The sequence below is a fragment of the Delphinus delphis genome, chromosome 3 (genome assembly GCF_949987515.2).
Source record: "Delphinus delphis chromosome 3, mDelDel1.2, whole genome shotgun sequence".
In the NCBI taxonomy this organism is placed as follows: Eukaryota; Metazoa; Chordata; class Mammalia; order Artiodactyla; family Delphinidae; genus Delphinus; species Delphinus delphis.
The window spans coordinates 108,527,051-108,542,113 of NC_082685.1; the positions used below are offsets into that span (position 1 = coordinate 108,527,051).

The 15,063-nt window shown below is 35.4% G+C and overlaps 1 protein-coding gene across 6 annotated transcripts in view; it reads left to right on the forward strand.

The window, feature by feature from the left end:
* SSBP2 (single stranded DNA binding protein 2) overlaps nt 1–15,063 on the forward strand; it is a 299,106-nt gene that overhangs the window by 74,360 nt on the left and 209,683 nt on the right. For all 6 annotated transcript variants that reach the window (XM_060009206.1, XM_060009204.1, XM_060009201.1 and 3 more), the window contains exons 2-3: nt 96–168; nt 10,362–10,423. In XM_060009206.1, the coding sequence (XP_059865189.1) occupies nt 96–168; nt 10,362–10,423 (135 nt within the window). The remainder of the gene's footprint in view (nt 1–95; nt 169–10,361; nt 10,424–15,063) is intronic.

Below are 15,063 nucleotides of genomic sequence, written 5' to 3' on the forward strand. Positions count from 1 at the left end.
TGAAAAATATTTCTGTAATGAAAAGGTGTGTGCATTATTTAAAGAATGAATTTTAAATATACCTCTTCTCAATAAATATTTTATTCATTTTACAGGTTAGCACTCTACGTATATGAATATCTGCTCCATGTAGGAGCTCAGAAATCGGCCCAGACATTTTTATCAGAGGTATGTTTTGTATATTTTCTGCATTGTATTTTGATATCCTGTGTAAGTGAATGAAAAATATACTGTAACAATATATGAAAAAAATATCATTATGTATTATATAATGAATGCTCAGTTATCAGAATGCATAATATACTCTTTGTAGATTGTTTGTAAGCGTTTTTAGTATCCCAAAATTCCATGTCCATGCAAATAACCTTCTACTCACCTTTATAGCCATTTTTTCCCTGTAGAAATAGAACCATTAAACACCATCATATCTCTAGTTTTAGCAATATCTTATTTTGGCATTATTCACAATTTTGGAAAATATGGTTTTTCTTTTTATTTTGTGTGGATAATAGTGGATTGACGGCTGAAACTTCCCTTAGAAAACATTTTGATAATCTTGCTTCAAGTTCTTGTTTCTCTTTCTATTTTTCTCCGTCACAATATTTTAAACTTTGAGCTCTCATACAATGTTACTTTTTCCTTCCCTAATTTATATAATGATGAGGATGAGGAGGATTTTATTGAGTTATATATATGCCAGGCATATTATCTATAATTATAATAAATATTATATTATCTATAGTTCTTATAAGAAATTTGCAAGGCATATGGTATTATTCCTGATTTACTGATAAGAACTACAGGGCTCAGGGAGTTTATATTACTAGCTTATGGTCACATAGCTTAGTAAGTTATGGAACTAGAATTCAAACCTTAGGTTAATTCCAAAGCCCCTGGTTTCCCCTCTATATCTGTGCTGTCCAGTATAGTAGCCGCTGGCCAGATATGACTTTTTGAGCACTTGAAATATGACTAATGCAGTTGAGAAGTGCTGTAAGTATGAAGGTACACACTGGATTTTGAACACTTGGTGTGAACAAAAGAATATAAAGTATCAATAATTTAAAATTTTTGATCACATTGAAATGATAATATTTTGGATATATTAGACAAAATAAAATTACTAACATTATTTTTCTTTTTTAATGTAATTACTAGAAAATTTTAAATTACATCTGTGGCTCTCATATGTGGCATATGTTTATGTTTCTGTGGGACAGTGCTGATCAAAATTACATTGTCTTTAGTGATCTCACTAGTTTGCCCCTTTCAGATCAGGGATATGACGGGCAACCCCTTGACCAAAGTGCCCTGCTTGAGGTACAGCCTTCTTGAGATTCACTATCCTCCAACAAGCACACAAGTAAACAAACACATGTAGCCCCCAATCTTTTATCTAATTAATTAATATATGTGAACTGTTAGGGCCTGTTTGCAAGTAAGAAAATTGAGAGGTATGCTCAGAACTTAAGAAGTCAGTTGTTTTACTACAGAAGTAATGTATGCAATGTAATAAAAATGTGATTTCAAAGTTTATTTAAATCAAAACAGAAGTTTAACGTATCCATATCTCATTAAATAATTAATTAGAAGACTTTGGTCTATAACCTTTCTGAGTCACATTCACTGTTTGATATTATAAAGTGACTGAGATTGCAAAGAGGAGGCTTTTAATAATTATATTCTTAATCACTGCCAACTTATATTTAAAAGAAACTAAATCTGCTTATGGAGATTTTCAAGTTTTATTTTAATGCATTTGAAAACTTGATAAAAGAATTTACTGGTCACTTTCCTTAAATCAAGGACCATTTTGGATTGGCTTAATTTTCTGAGTCCTCAGGGGTTCCCAAGAATATTTTTTCTAAGCAACACTAATAATCACTTCATCAAAAAAGAAAAAAGTTGCTAACTTATTTAAGGAAGTTCAGGTACTAGGGCTCAAATAAGTTATGTGGATTGAACAGATAACTAGATACTGTACTGATATGCTTCTGACTCAATGGACAATGGATGTACAGCTTTTCTAGAGCTACTTGGTAAAAATAAAATTGTAATTCCAGAAGAGATTTACACGTTTTTAAACAAGTATTTACCATGATTTTATTTTCTCCGGCTGCATTTGGAATACAAAACTGAGGATATCTCTGAATTATTAAGCTGGTTCAATTTCACATGAGGAATCAGTTAAGCTGAAATTAAACTGTTGTCACCAGGAAGACACAATATTACTGGACTTTGGAGATGGGTGTATGTGATTCCCAGAATAGTTACATGGAAATCGTTGAACATAAAGCAATCGTATATATTTTTGTGGGTACATACTTATGAATGTGAAGTATAGTGAAGGTCTGAAAGAATATACATTCCAGACTAGTTGTTGGTGGGAGTGGGGATGTTAAAGGAATCAAAGGGGAATTTTATCCTTACTTGTAGGATTTTTTAAAACAAGAAATATGTATATATATTTGTATAGTTATTTAAAAATAAAAATAATAGAAGATAAAATACAAAATTACCTTGATTTTAAAATGGAAGTCTGGAGGTAGATTTGTAATAGGCCATTGCTGAGTATACCCTAGAGTTCTAGATACAGTCGTCCCTCCGTATCCACTGGGTATTGGTTCTAGGACCACCCAACCCCTACCCCACTGCTGTGGATGCCAGAATCCACAGAGATCAGGTCCCTTATGTAAAATAGCAGTGTTTGCACATTGCCTATACTTATCTTCCCATGTATTTTAAATCGTCTCTAGGTTACTTCTAATACTTAACAGTGCAAATGCTGTGTAATAGATGTAAGTACAATGTAAATGATAAGTAAACAGTTGCCCATAGGAAGCAATGTCAAGTTTGGCTTTTTGCAACTTCCTGGAATTTTTTTTCCAAGTATTTTCTCTCCGTGGTTGGTTGAATCTGTGGATGTGGAACCTACAGATAGAAGAGGGTTGACTGTAATTTCAATTGGTTAAATTTCAATAGCTTGCTATATAGTCCTCCCTCATATTTTAAGTTTCCATAATACCAGCTGCTTGTGTTTGCCTATACATACCAGAAGCCTTCTCTCATCTGGGCATTACTCGGTGCTGTTCACTGCCTAAAACCTCCTCCCCTTCTCTCCTTGACTAGCTTAGAAGTAGCTTTTTCTAGGAAAGCTTTCTCAGGGCTCCACCTCTCCGTGCTGATAGTGCATTCTTACCTGAAAGCCTTTGCATATTCTGCCAAGAAGCTTGGACTTATCTTCTCGGCAAAAGAGAACTTTTATCCTTTTAAGTAAAAGAATAGCATCTTTAGATTTGTACTGCAGTGCCTATGTGAATGGCAGTACCCATCCTCTTTAACTATGGACAACAAAGAAAGGAGAATGTAATCTTTTAGAGCTCTGTACCCTATTTAGCATTGCTTTCTCTCTTCCTTTCACTTGGATCATCTGGAAAATTTAAGGCTGCTCATTGTAGAATGACTTCTTAAGTCATTTGAGTAGTGAAGGACCATCTTATCTAAATTCTTACTCTATACCCAGATTTTTACCTGATTCAGAACTGTTATACAAGGAACTTAAAAATCAGGGGGACCTATTTATTTGGTTTGGGTATTTGTGATAAAAAGGAAATGACTGAAGTGACACCAATTACTCAAGTATTCGATGTTCTCACCCTGGTTCAAGGCAAAGTAGAATGCTTCTTCCAATTTCGGCATTCTCCCTCAGGGTGAATGAGGATATGAATGACTATGATGTTAATGAGCCCTTGTGAGCCAGGATTTACTGTGCTGGGCCACCTCTTTCATTTATACGGGTTTGCTTTCTGGATGAAGTTGTGAGAAGGTCAAGTTGGAACTCCAGGCATCATCTGAACAAGTAAGATGTGTATCTCAGCAGCCTAATCTCTCAGTTGGGCTTAGCCTTTCTTATAGTGCCCTTGGCCTAGCCTGTCAGAAATTGGACTGCTTCTGATAGCTTTTGTTATCAGTCTGAATAGTAGGGCACTATTAGCCCAACTATTTTTTTTTCTTAGTTAAAAGAGATAACACTGGGATAATAGTAGAAATTAAAACATTTCTCTAGCCAGGCTGTGTTAAAGCTCATTGTTATCTCTGATTCATCATAGATCCTAAACCACTACCTGAATCCTAAATGTAGTTTGTATGACTTTTCATTTTCTTACCACCAAGAGGACAAAATGGAATATTCTTTAGAAATATTCTCAGTACAGAGCCCCTCCTCTGCTTTATATTTCTTTATCCTTCAGTATTCAATAATTATAAACAGAATGCTAAGAAATCTTCTTTACAATGCTATATCAAGTTTTGTTATTTTGGGTTCTTTAAAAATGATTCTTTTCCTGCGTTATATTATTTCATTATGCAAAGATAATTCCTGCTTGTTCCTGAAATTTTGTATGGTATTCATGCCTCAGAATGAGGCTTGGTGTCTGTAGCAAATAAAATTAAGAATTAGAGTGTTGTTGCAGAGATCTAGGTTTTTTTTCTCTTCTTAAAAATTTTACATTGTTTATACTGTATTACTAGCCCTTATTTGCCATAAATTAGCCAATAAGTTAGCCAGAAATAGAAGCTTAAAAATATCTAATGGATTGTTTCTTCAGATTTTATTAGGAATGCTAAATTATTGAACTCCATAGACTCCAAAATTCTGTTCTGTTTATTTTTCCACCTATATGAAGAGAGAAAATAATAATAATAATTTCCTTACCTTACCTGTTTCTTGAACTTTAATTTGGAGGCAACATAGTGTAGTGGGTAAGAGCAATCACTTTAGGGCCACACTGCTGGATTTGAATTGTGTTCTACATTATATTTACTTATTCAGTTTTCTTAATTATAAAAAGAAGATAATCATAATAATACTTTAAAGTGGTGCTGAGGTTTAAATGAGTTAGTACATGTAAAGTGATTTGAAGGGCCTGGCATGTGGTAAGTGCTGAAAGGTGTTATTTTAATACTTGACTGATTCTTTTCTTTTTTTTTAATTTGCTGTGGGATCTTAGTTCCCTGACCAGGGATTGGACCTGGGCCCTGGCAGTGAAAGCCCTGAGTCCTAACCACTGGACTGCCAAGGAATTCCCCTCTTTTCTATCTTGTGTAGTTTACTTCTTTAGAGTACAAATACATATCCTACGTGCACGTGTGTGCTCCAAGTATCTGTCACCTGGATGGCCCACAATCCTCCTACCTCCTGGGGTTACCTTTTCTAGCAAAATGGCTCCAGTTCTAATCCCTAATATAATAGGTTGTCTCAAGTCCTCTCCAACTCTCTGGGGCTTACTAGGGGGAGGGAGGACAGTATGGTTCTCTTGCTGTGATTTCTTGCTCTCACTAAGTATTACAGCCCTGCTGCTTCTCCTCCTTGTGGCTGATACCTTTTCTTTGCCTTAACTTTCCTGTTTCCTTCATATGCATCAAGGAGTTTTCCCAATAAGGAGCATTCCTTTTTAAGAGGACTTCTACCTTCCTTCTAAAGCAAAGCAGGACTATTCAATAAAACTTTCCATGATTTTGGAAATGATCTCTAATCTCTGCTGTATAGTAAGTTCTCCACTAGTCACATGTGACTACTGAGCCCTTGAAAAGTGTCTAGAGCAATTGAGGAATATTCAATTAATTTTAAATGTAAAGAGCCACATGTGGTTAATGAGTACCACGTTGAACAGCACAGTTTTGGATTATATCTGCTTCAAAGTACAGTCAGATTTTTCTTCCTGTTATACATCTGTCAGCTTTAATTTTTTAAATTAGAATGTAAAAATTTTTACTTTTTTTAACATTTAGTTTAGTTGTATGGATGCACCAATACTTCTATACATGGAAGGTTTTAGAAAATTAGTAGGAACGGTGGATTATATCTAAATTAGAAGTCTCAGGATTTTGTCTAGCAACAAATGTGTACATAGGTATGCATTCTTTTCTTAACAGAGGAACTAGCTTTATCCATTCAGGGTATTAATTTTTTTAATATTGGTTTTCAAAAAGTATGAAAGGATTTAGGAATACTCTGTAAAGTTTGTATCCCTTGAGCTTCACATGAACTGCTGTGCTGTTGGAGATGCTCTTGACCGTCTAAAGTGGTCCTACATTGACGAGGCTGGAACCCCCCAAAAAAGGTGCTGTCGACATCCAGAATTGCCCCACCTCGGCTTTGTTGCTCCTGCTGCAACCAGCGACTACACTTTTGGAGCCAGGGGCAGGAAGCTTCTCTTCTTCCTCCTGCCTTTTGATCTCCTACTAGTGTCCCCTGATAGCAGAACTTAACAGGAAACTGGCTGGCAAGGAGCCTAGGAAATGTAATTTTCAGAATCCAAGCACCAAGTGTAGAATGGAGTATAGGAAGGGTGGGTTTCGGGCTGAGAGAGAATAGGTAACTGACGAGTATACCTTGCTGGAAGCAAATGATGATGAGATGATAAGTAAATGTGTGTGTGTGTGTATGTTTGTATGTGTGTGTATCACAAATGTTTTTTTATTATACACTCTGTTCTGTGCTTTGATTTTTGTTTCACTTGTTTGACTTCAGTTGTTTTATATTGGTTCATTAAATTTATAATTCTCTATTTGTGGTTGTAGGGTATTTCATTCTATGAAATGTGCCGTAATATATTTCACCAGCCCCCTACTGATGGACATTTAGATTGTTTCCAGTCTTTTGCAATTACAAATGATGCTTCAATGAAAATTGTTTCATTTATAATTTTTCACATGTGACCACATTTATAGAATAAATTCCTAGAAGAAGAATTGCTATCAGATAGTGATAGTTTGTAATTTATAATTTTCAGTTATAAACCATATGGCATGTCTTACTCTTGCCAATACACCTTTCATTCATGATTCAATGTTTGGCTGTGCATTTACATAGAAATGCTGAAAACACTAGATCATATGATAGAGACACTGCATAATCACAGACAAGGCCCTCAGATGCAGAGTATGGCAGTGGGAATTGGCCTTGGGATTTACAAGGTTACAGGAGAATACGGCCTTTAGCTGGACTAATGTCGGAAGGAAGGGAGGTGGATGATTAAACAGCAAAAAGCCTAAGGACTACGGACTACACATTGGGCCTGGAATAATGCAAGAAGGAAAAATAGAACAAAGAGAGAGAGATTGTTTGCATAGATGCCGCTTAAACACCTAAACAAGCCTGAAGCCCATGAAACTCAGTACAACAGAAAATGCCTCTTCATAAATAGTAGAAGAATTGTTTCTAAAATGACTGTTGACATTTAGAAGTATTTTCTGGCTATTCCTCAACCCCATCCATCATTAATACACTTTTGCTAAAAAAATTAAACTACATATGTGGATGCGAATATGATTTTAAAATGAAAGTCTTCCTTTAGCTTTTTCCAGAGATAATAGTTGTAAGTTTGGTGTCATTTTTAATATGCATACACCCAAATGCACACGTACATATTCACACATTCTTTTTTAAACAGGAAAGGTTTTATACTATATGTATTTGTTCTCCAACCTTGTGTAATCTCCAGCTTGAAAAACCAATATAGCATGGCTCTTTTTCCATGTAGATATATCTTACTCATTTAAATGATTACACACTGTTCTGTAGTATTTAAGCATGAAAATTTATTTTACATTCACTATTGGTGAATGTTTTTCAGGTTGTTTCTAATTTTCATTGTTTCTAAAAATGCTGCAGTAAATGTGCCAAAGTTTTCTATAGATCAGGTTCTGTTTTCTTGAGCATCATCTCATGCTTTCTCTAAACAAGTAATATCTAGAGTAGTAATTAGTTTGGAAGCAAAAAATGCCATTCACTATGGAAACATATTCCTATGTATAACCATCTCTTCTTTGTAAATACCTAAAACGGTAGTTGTTGTTCACTGAATAACTGTGAGTTTTGGAGTTTTGTGTTAACTTCAGTATGATGGACCAAAGTTTTAGCTGTTTCTGCCACAGACTTGCAATTTAAGTGAGAAAGATGAACTTTACTTATGATATAGTAAAGAATGTTTGAGGATGAAAAAGATGATGTATGTGAAACATTTTGAATTTCTCTTAGGAATAATAAGATGTAATACTGTTTAAAATACAGATGCATTACCTTCAGACTTCCTCTTGTGAAAGACCATATCAAATATAAATCTTATAGTTATTTTCCTAGAGTACCTTATCTCCTGAAATAGCTGATGATTGGTTGTGGAAGTTGTGAAGGTACAGGAAGGAGACTGCTTAGTAGCTGATGTGGTGCAGTGGGACTCATTTAGACTGTGAGTCTAATCCAACCTCCAGCACAGTCTGGCACTGAGAGCTAGTCATGCTATTTTGACTCTTCATAAGTCATCTCACATTCTCCTTTTAATTATTTCACAGTTGTATTATGTAAAGTCAGGATGAACTGAGATGAAACATAAGGACACTGCTTTAAAAAACTTACTGTTTATATGCTTAGGATGATTCCAGGGGTTAGGAATATTAGTGTGTCTGGGGCACATCTGTGAGGTCCATTATTATGCCCTTTCAAGAAGACTAGTGAAAAAATGGTAAGAGAAAGGATTGAGAGAAACATGAGACACAGGTTTCTGACTAAATTATAACTTTAGCAGGACATCAGAGTTTTAATTCTCATAAGATTCATTAAGTACCATTCCTTATTTTTTCATGAACCAAAAAGATAGAATATTGATCAACTGAAATTATCGGATAAAAGGTAGTATAGATTAAAAATTTTTTTTTGAGTGTTACTGCTTAGGAGAATTCAAGCTAGGATCTGGCTTACATTTATATAACATGTTCTGGTTCATAGATCACATTTAGACTTTATAAATTCAAGTTCATTAATTGCTAGAGTTTCACGTTTTAGCTCTTTTTTTTTTTTTTTTTTTTGTGGTACGCGGGCCTCTCACTGTTGTGGCCTCTCCCATTGCGGAGCACAGGCTCCGGACGCGCAGGCTCAGCGGCCATGGCTCACGGGCCCACCTGCTCCGCGGCATGTGGGATCTTCCCGGATCGGGGCACGAACCCGTGTCCCCTGCATCGGCAGGCGGACTCTCAACCACTGTGCCACCAGGGAAGCCCTCTTTTTAAAACTGGTTATCACATATATAATTTTCTAATCTTTAGAAAGTTCGTTTGTTTTTTGAGAGCAAATTACTTGTCTATGTCAAGGTTCCCAGTGGTTTATATTTTGTGTACATAAGAACTCTAAACATGTAATCAGTTTCAGTTATTTTAATTGCACTTAAGTTTTGCATCTCTTCCTTAGAGAGGTTTTGATTTTTTTTCTTTTTTTACATTTAGGGCCACTTCTTGAGTTTTCATTTTTAAATGTTTTTGGTTTTTATCCTTTTGGGATAACTTCTTCCATAGTAAGTGATAGAAAGGATTCCTTGAATTTTTTGAAATCTATAATTATAGTTGTTTACTTCCTAGTAGTGTTAAGGGCCTGTGGGCACATTTTATTGATTGGAGTATTGTTAAATATTTTTAATTATTTAAAAACTACAGGATATACTTATACATAAGGATTGTTTGTTTTCAAAGCTGGATCACCTTAGCTAAAATTATAACTTACATTTACCTTTTCTCTTTATCCTCCTTCACTGTTTTGTTTTCCTCCACAGCATTTGTCACCTTCTATTTCTAATGTAAATACAATTCCCTATTTTTGTTTGTTTGCTTGTTTATGATCTGTCTTCCTTACTAAATTATTATCTCCCTGAATGCAAAGATTTTTATCCTTTCTGTTGACTGTGATCCAATGCTTAAAAAAGGCACTGTATAAGCACCCACACAGCTTTCCAGTTTTTAAATTTAATTTGTAAAGGCATTTAGTCAGAACTTGTAATTTTGAGAATATTGACCTTGTTTTAAATGTTTATTATAGTGAACTCCAACTCATCTGAAATATAAATAATTGGAAAGTTTTATGTCACCATCTTTTAAAAATTCTTATGAAAGTCATATGCCTTCTTACTCCCATCCCCTCAAATAAGGAACTTATTAAAAAATTCAATACTTAGAGTATAATTTAGAGTCTACATATTAAGCCCAGTCTCTTGCAAATTTCTGGGTTAGTGGTGATAACTGATTTTCATATTGGTGTTAATAATGGTGATTTTAATGTGCCTTAGGATCCTGAAATATCTTCTGAAATTATGGCACAATGGGAAGCAAATTCAGGAAAATAATGGTGGCATCTTCTCTCAAACTATCCAGTCAGCAAATCACAATATAAAATGAGTATTTTTAAAACTTGAGTAAAGAATAATATGAAAATATTATATATTATCATAATATTTTAAATGGAAAAAATATTGCTTTATAATATGTGTGAGAAGTATTATTAGGAAAGTATTTAATATCTCTTTTATTCATTTTAGATAAGATGGGAAAAAAACATCACATTGGGGGAACCACCAGGATTCTTACATTCTTGGTGGTGGTAAGTATCTTTAATTCCATTTTCACTAGATTGATGATGCATTTCAGTAGGCCTGCACTGTACCTGTTTATGATTTCATGCCTCTCACTTATACTTTATCATTTTCTACAATTATTTTCTGAAAGGTGGCACTTAGAAAAATAAAAAACAAATAAACTCAAAACCAGCATTAATGTTATTTAACTTAAAGATACTTCTATTAAATCAAGCTGGAATTGTGACCAGTGTGTGGAATCTCCAGCTATAAGTATGATATTGTATTAGTCAGCTCTGGCTACCATAATAAAATACCATAGACTGGGTGGCTTAAACAACAGAAATTTATTTTCACACAGTTCTGGAGGCTAGAAATCCAAGATCAAGCTGCTGAGCATGGTCTGTTTCTGGTGAGAACTCTCTTCCTGGCTTGTAGATGGCTGCCTTCTTACTGTGTCCTCACATGGCAGAGAGAGAGAGAGAGAGAGAGAGAGTTAGAGAGTTAGAGAGAGAGAGAGAGAGAGAGAAAGAGAGAGCGAGCACATAACAGAGAATGAGAGAGAAAGACCAAGCACGTGCTAGCTAACTAACTAGCTTTCTGGTGTCTCTTTTTATAAGGGCACTAATTGCCCATGAGGGCCCCACCCATGTGACCTCATCTAAACCCGAGGCTATTGAAGGTAGTGGTGGTGATGGTGGTAAATTTTTAGGAGAGAGAATAGTCCAAAAAAGTTTGAAATAATTCTATATAGACTCAGAGCTAGAACTGACTAGGAATGTACACAAAGATGGTCAGTCAGTATTAAAGGCCCAGTTGATATCAGAACTTATAAATTTTATTGTGGTACAGGTATGCCCGGGTATATGACTTTTCTACAGCAGTAGTTGTTAGTCTAGGTATTCAAATGGACAAGTTAGGCTTTTCTTTTTCTTTTATTTTTAAAAAATTTCTTCAGTTAGGAGCATTTCCTGTTCAGTACTTTATACATTCATCTCTCAAATGAGAGATGAATCTTGAATAAGATTTGAATCTTATTCAAAAGAAAAAACAAAAGCTCTCTTCTAGTGCCGTGCACATGGTTTCCTTGGTCCGTTACTTCAAGCCATCATCTTTTTAATCTCTCTCCTGAAAACGTGCTTTACTAGAAGTTCCATGGTGAATAGAACCACACTTGGTCAGTTGTGGTTGTGGGTTTCCCTTGTTTGTCTCGCATACGTATGGCAGGAACAGGTGCAGTCCTTTGGTTCAGAGTTGTTCCTTTATTTGGAACAACGGTTCACTGCAGTTAAGCAGTGTCATTGTGCTGTTTTCCTGGGGTTTAAGACTGACCTCTTGTAACATATAGTGGTATAAAAGTCAGTTTTTCATTTTACATAGTCTGTTTTTATGATATCTAGATCTAGACTAGAAACGCTTAATTATTTGCTGAATGTATTTGAGTTTCCCACTTGTTGACACCCTTATATTTTGTATGTTTCCTATTAGGTCTGCAAAGTGACACAAGAAACCACTTTAGAAGTCTGTCCCTATTGGATTAGTGGGTTAACAAAATGAGGATTTAAAGTTTTTCATTATAGATTTAATTCTATTTCTTGCACCTATTTCTGTTTTACTCCCTTCCTCATGAATTTAACCTATCCTCGTACTGTAAATGGTTGATAAAAACTCACTGAATACTTTGGCTTTTTGCTTCCATCAGACTTTAGTTTTTTGGTCTTTGCTATCAGAAGGTATAGCTCTTAAATCTGCTATTGCCCTTCCTTTTTCTATGGCTGTTAGATTCAGGGGAGCTCTTCCTCTGTGGTTTTGGTATTTTAAGAAATTTTTACTTAGAGATATCAAAGAAATTGTAAATAATGAGCATAAATATTTTTAGACCATATTTATTTTAATTTAAATCTAGCATATGCAAAAGGTACATTATTTTCAGTGTTTTTAATGTTCTTCCCTAAAACTATCAATACTAACGTACCTTTTGAGGTGCCTACTTTGTTGATATAAATCAGTGATTCTTAATAATTTTGAAGTCATGGGGTCCTCTGAGAACTGATGAAAAGCTGTGGATCCCCTCTTCCAGGAAACTGCCCAGATCCTAAGCTTTCCTGATCATTGTGTGTAGCCAGCCATGACTGTGAGCCTTAAATCCAGCAGAGGGCTGACTTTTTTTTTCAGCTGTTTCAGTGGTCCCTTTGATTTTTTTTTTTTTTAAATTAAGACTTTATTTATCTTTTAGAGTAGTTTTCAGTAGGTTCACAACAAAATTGAGGGGAAGGTAGAGATTTTCCTTATACCTCTTGCTTCCACACATATATAGCCTTCCCATTATCAACATTCCCCACCGTAGTGGTACGTTGTTGTAATTGATGAACCTACATTAACACACTAAATCACTCAAAGTCCATAATTTGCATTACAGTTCATTTTTGGTGTACGTTCTATGGGTTTGAACAAATGTATAATGACATGTATCCACAATTATAGTAATATACAGAGTATTTTCACTGTCCTAAAAGTCTACACTCTGCCTCTTCATCCCTCCCCACCCACCCTCCACCCCTGGTACTCACTGATCCTTTTATTGTCTCCATAGTTTTGCCTTTTCCAGAATGTCATTTAGTTGAAATCATACAGTATGTCGCCTTTTCAGATTGGATTTTTTCACTAAGTTATATGCATTTAAAGTTTCTCCATGGCTTGATAGCTCTTTTCTTTTAGTGCTGAATAATATTCCATTGTCTGGATGTACCATGGTTTAATTATTCATTCACCTACTGAAGGACATCTTGGTTGCTTCCAAGCTTGGCAATTATGAAAAAAGCTGTTATAAACATCCACGTGTAGGTTTTTATGTAGTCATACATTTTTAGTTCCTTTGGGTATATATCAAAGAGTGTAATTGCTGGATCATATGCTAAGAATATGTTTAGTTTTGTAAGAAGCTGCCAAACTGTCTTCTAGACTGGTTGTACCATTTTTCATTCCCACCAGCAACAAATGAGAGTTTCTGTTGCTCCACATCCTGGCTAGCATTTGTTGCTATCAGTGTTCCAGATTTTGGCAATTCTAATAGGTGTGTAGTGGTATCTCATTGTATTAATTTGCATTTCCCTGATGACATATGACGTGGAGCATCTTTTCATATGCTTATTTGTCATCTGTGTATCTTTTTTGGTGAGGTATCTGTTAAGGTCTTTGGCCCATTTTTTAATTGAGTTGTTTTTTTTCTTATTGTTGAGTTTTAAGAGTTCTTTATGTATTTTGAATAACAGTCTTTTATCAGATGTGTGTTTTGCATATATTTTCTCCCAGTCTGTGGCTCGTCTTCTCATTATCTTGACATTGCCCTTTGCAGAACAGAAGTTTTAAATTTTAACAAAACCTAGTTTATCAATTATTTCTTTTATGTATTGTGCCTTTAATGTTATACCTAAAAAATCATTGCCATACTCAAGGTTATCTTGGTTTTCTTGTAAGTTAACTTCTAGGAGTTTTATTGTTTTATACCTTACATCTAGGTCTGTGATCCATTTCGAGTTAATTTTTGTGAAGGATTTCTAGTGTCTACGTTCTTTTTTTTTTTGCATGGGGTGTTGTCTAGTTGTTGCAGTATCATTTGTTGAAATGACTATCTTTGCTCCATTGTATTGCCTTTGTTCCTTTGTCAGAGATCAGTTGACTATATTTATATGGGACTATTTGTGGGCTCTCTTTTCCGTCCCACTGATGTATTATCTATTCTTTTTTTTTTTTTTTTTTTGTGGTACGTGGGCCTCTCACTGTTGTGGCCTCTCTCGCTGTGGAGCACAGGCTCCGGACCCGCAGGCTCAGCGGCCATGGCTCATGGGCCCAGCCACTCTGCGGCATGTGGGATCTTCCCGAACTGGGGCACAAACCCATGTCCCCTGCATCGGCAGGCGGACTCTCAACCACTGCACTACCAGGGAAGCCCTCACTTCTGTCTTTTATAGAATATTTGCAGGTGGAGTTTTCCTGTTGTTTAAGCCTTTTCACCAAAAATTTACTATGCAAAATTATGTTGCCTTCAAGGAACTAAGTAGTAGGAGAGATAAACAATTAATAGTATTATAACTGAGGTATATACTGGTTATAATAGCAATACAGGAGGAATACTTACATCAGCTTGGGAGAGGTAGGAAAGGCTACACAGGGAAAGTGAATCTGAGCTGATTTGAAAGTTGAGTGAGAAAAGGGTATTTAGGGCAAGGAATGGTTAGCATGAAATCTTAAAAGTGATCCTCATGCATTCAAAGAAAGGCAGGTCTCTTGGATCAGTTGAATTGTAGATGCAGTACTATGAAGTGATAGAATATAAGGCTAGAAACAAAGGCAGGGGTCAGACTATGAAGTCTTGGAGTGCATCAAGGACTTTGGACTAGAACTCAAAAATTTTAAACAAGGTATATGACATGATTAGCTTTGTGCTTTTAGATACTTGGCATTACCATAGACATGGATTGAAGAGGATTGAGAGCAGAGACAGAGTCTAGTTTACAGGGCAGTTGCTATTGTCCAGTTGAAAGGTTATTAGGTGATGGACCCCAGAGAGTGAACACTGAGTGGAATAGATTGGAGGTGAATGAAGAAGTTGCCAAGTTTTAGATTTGGATGGTGGGATGAACACTGATGCCATTGATTGAGTGAG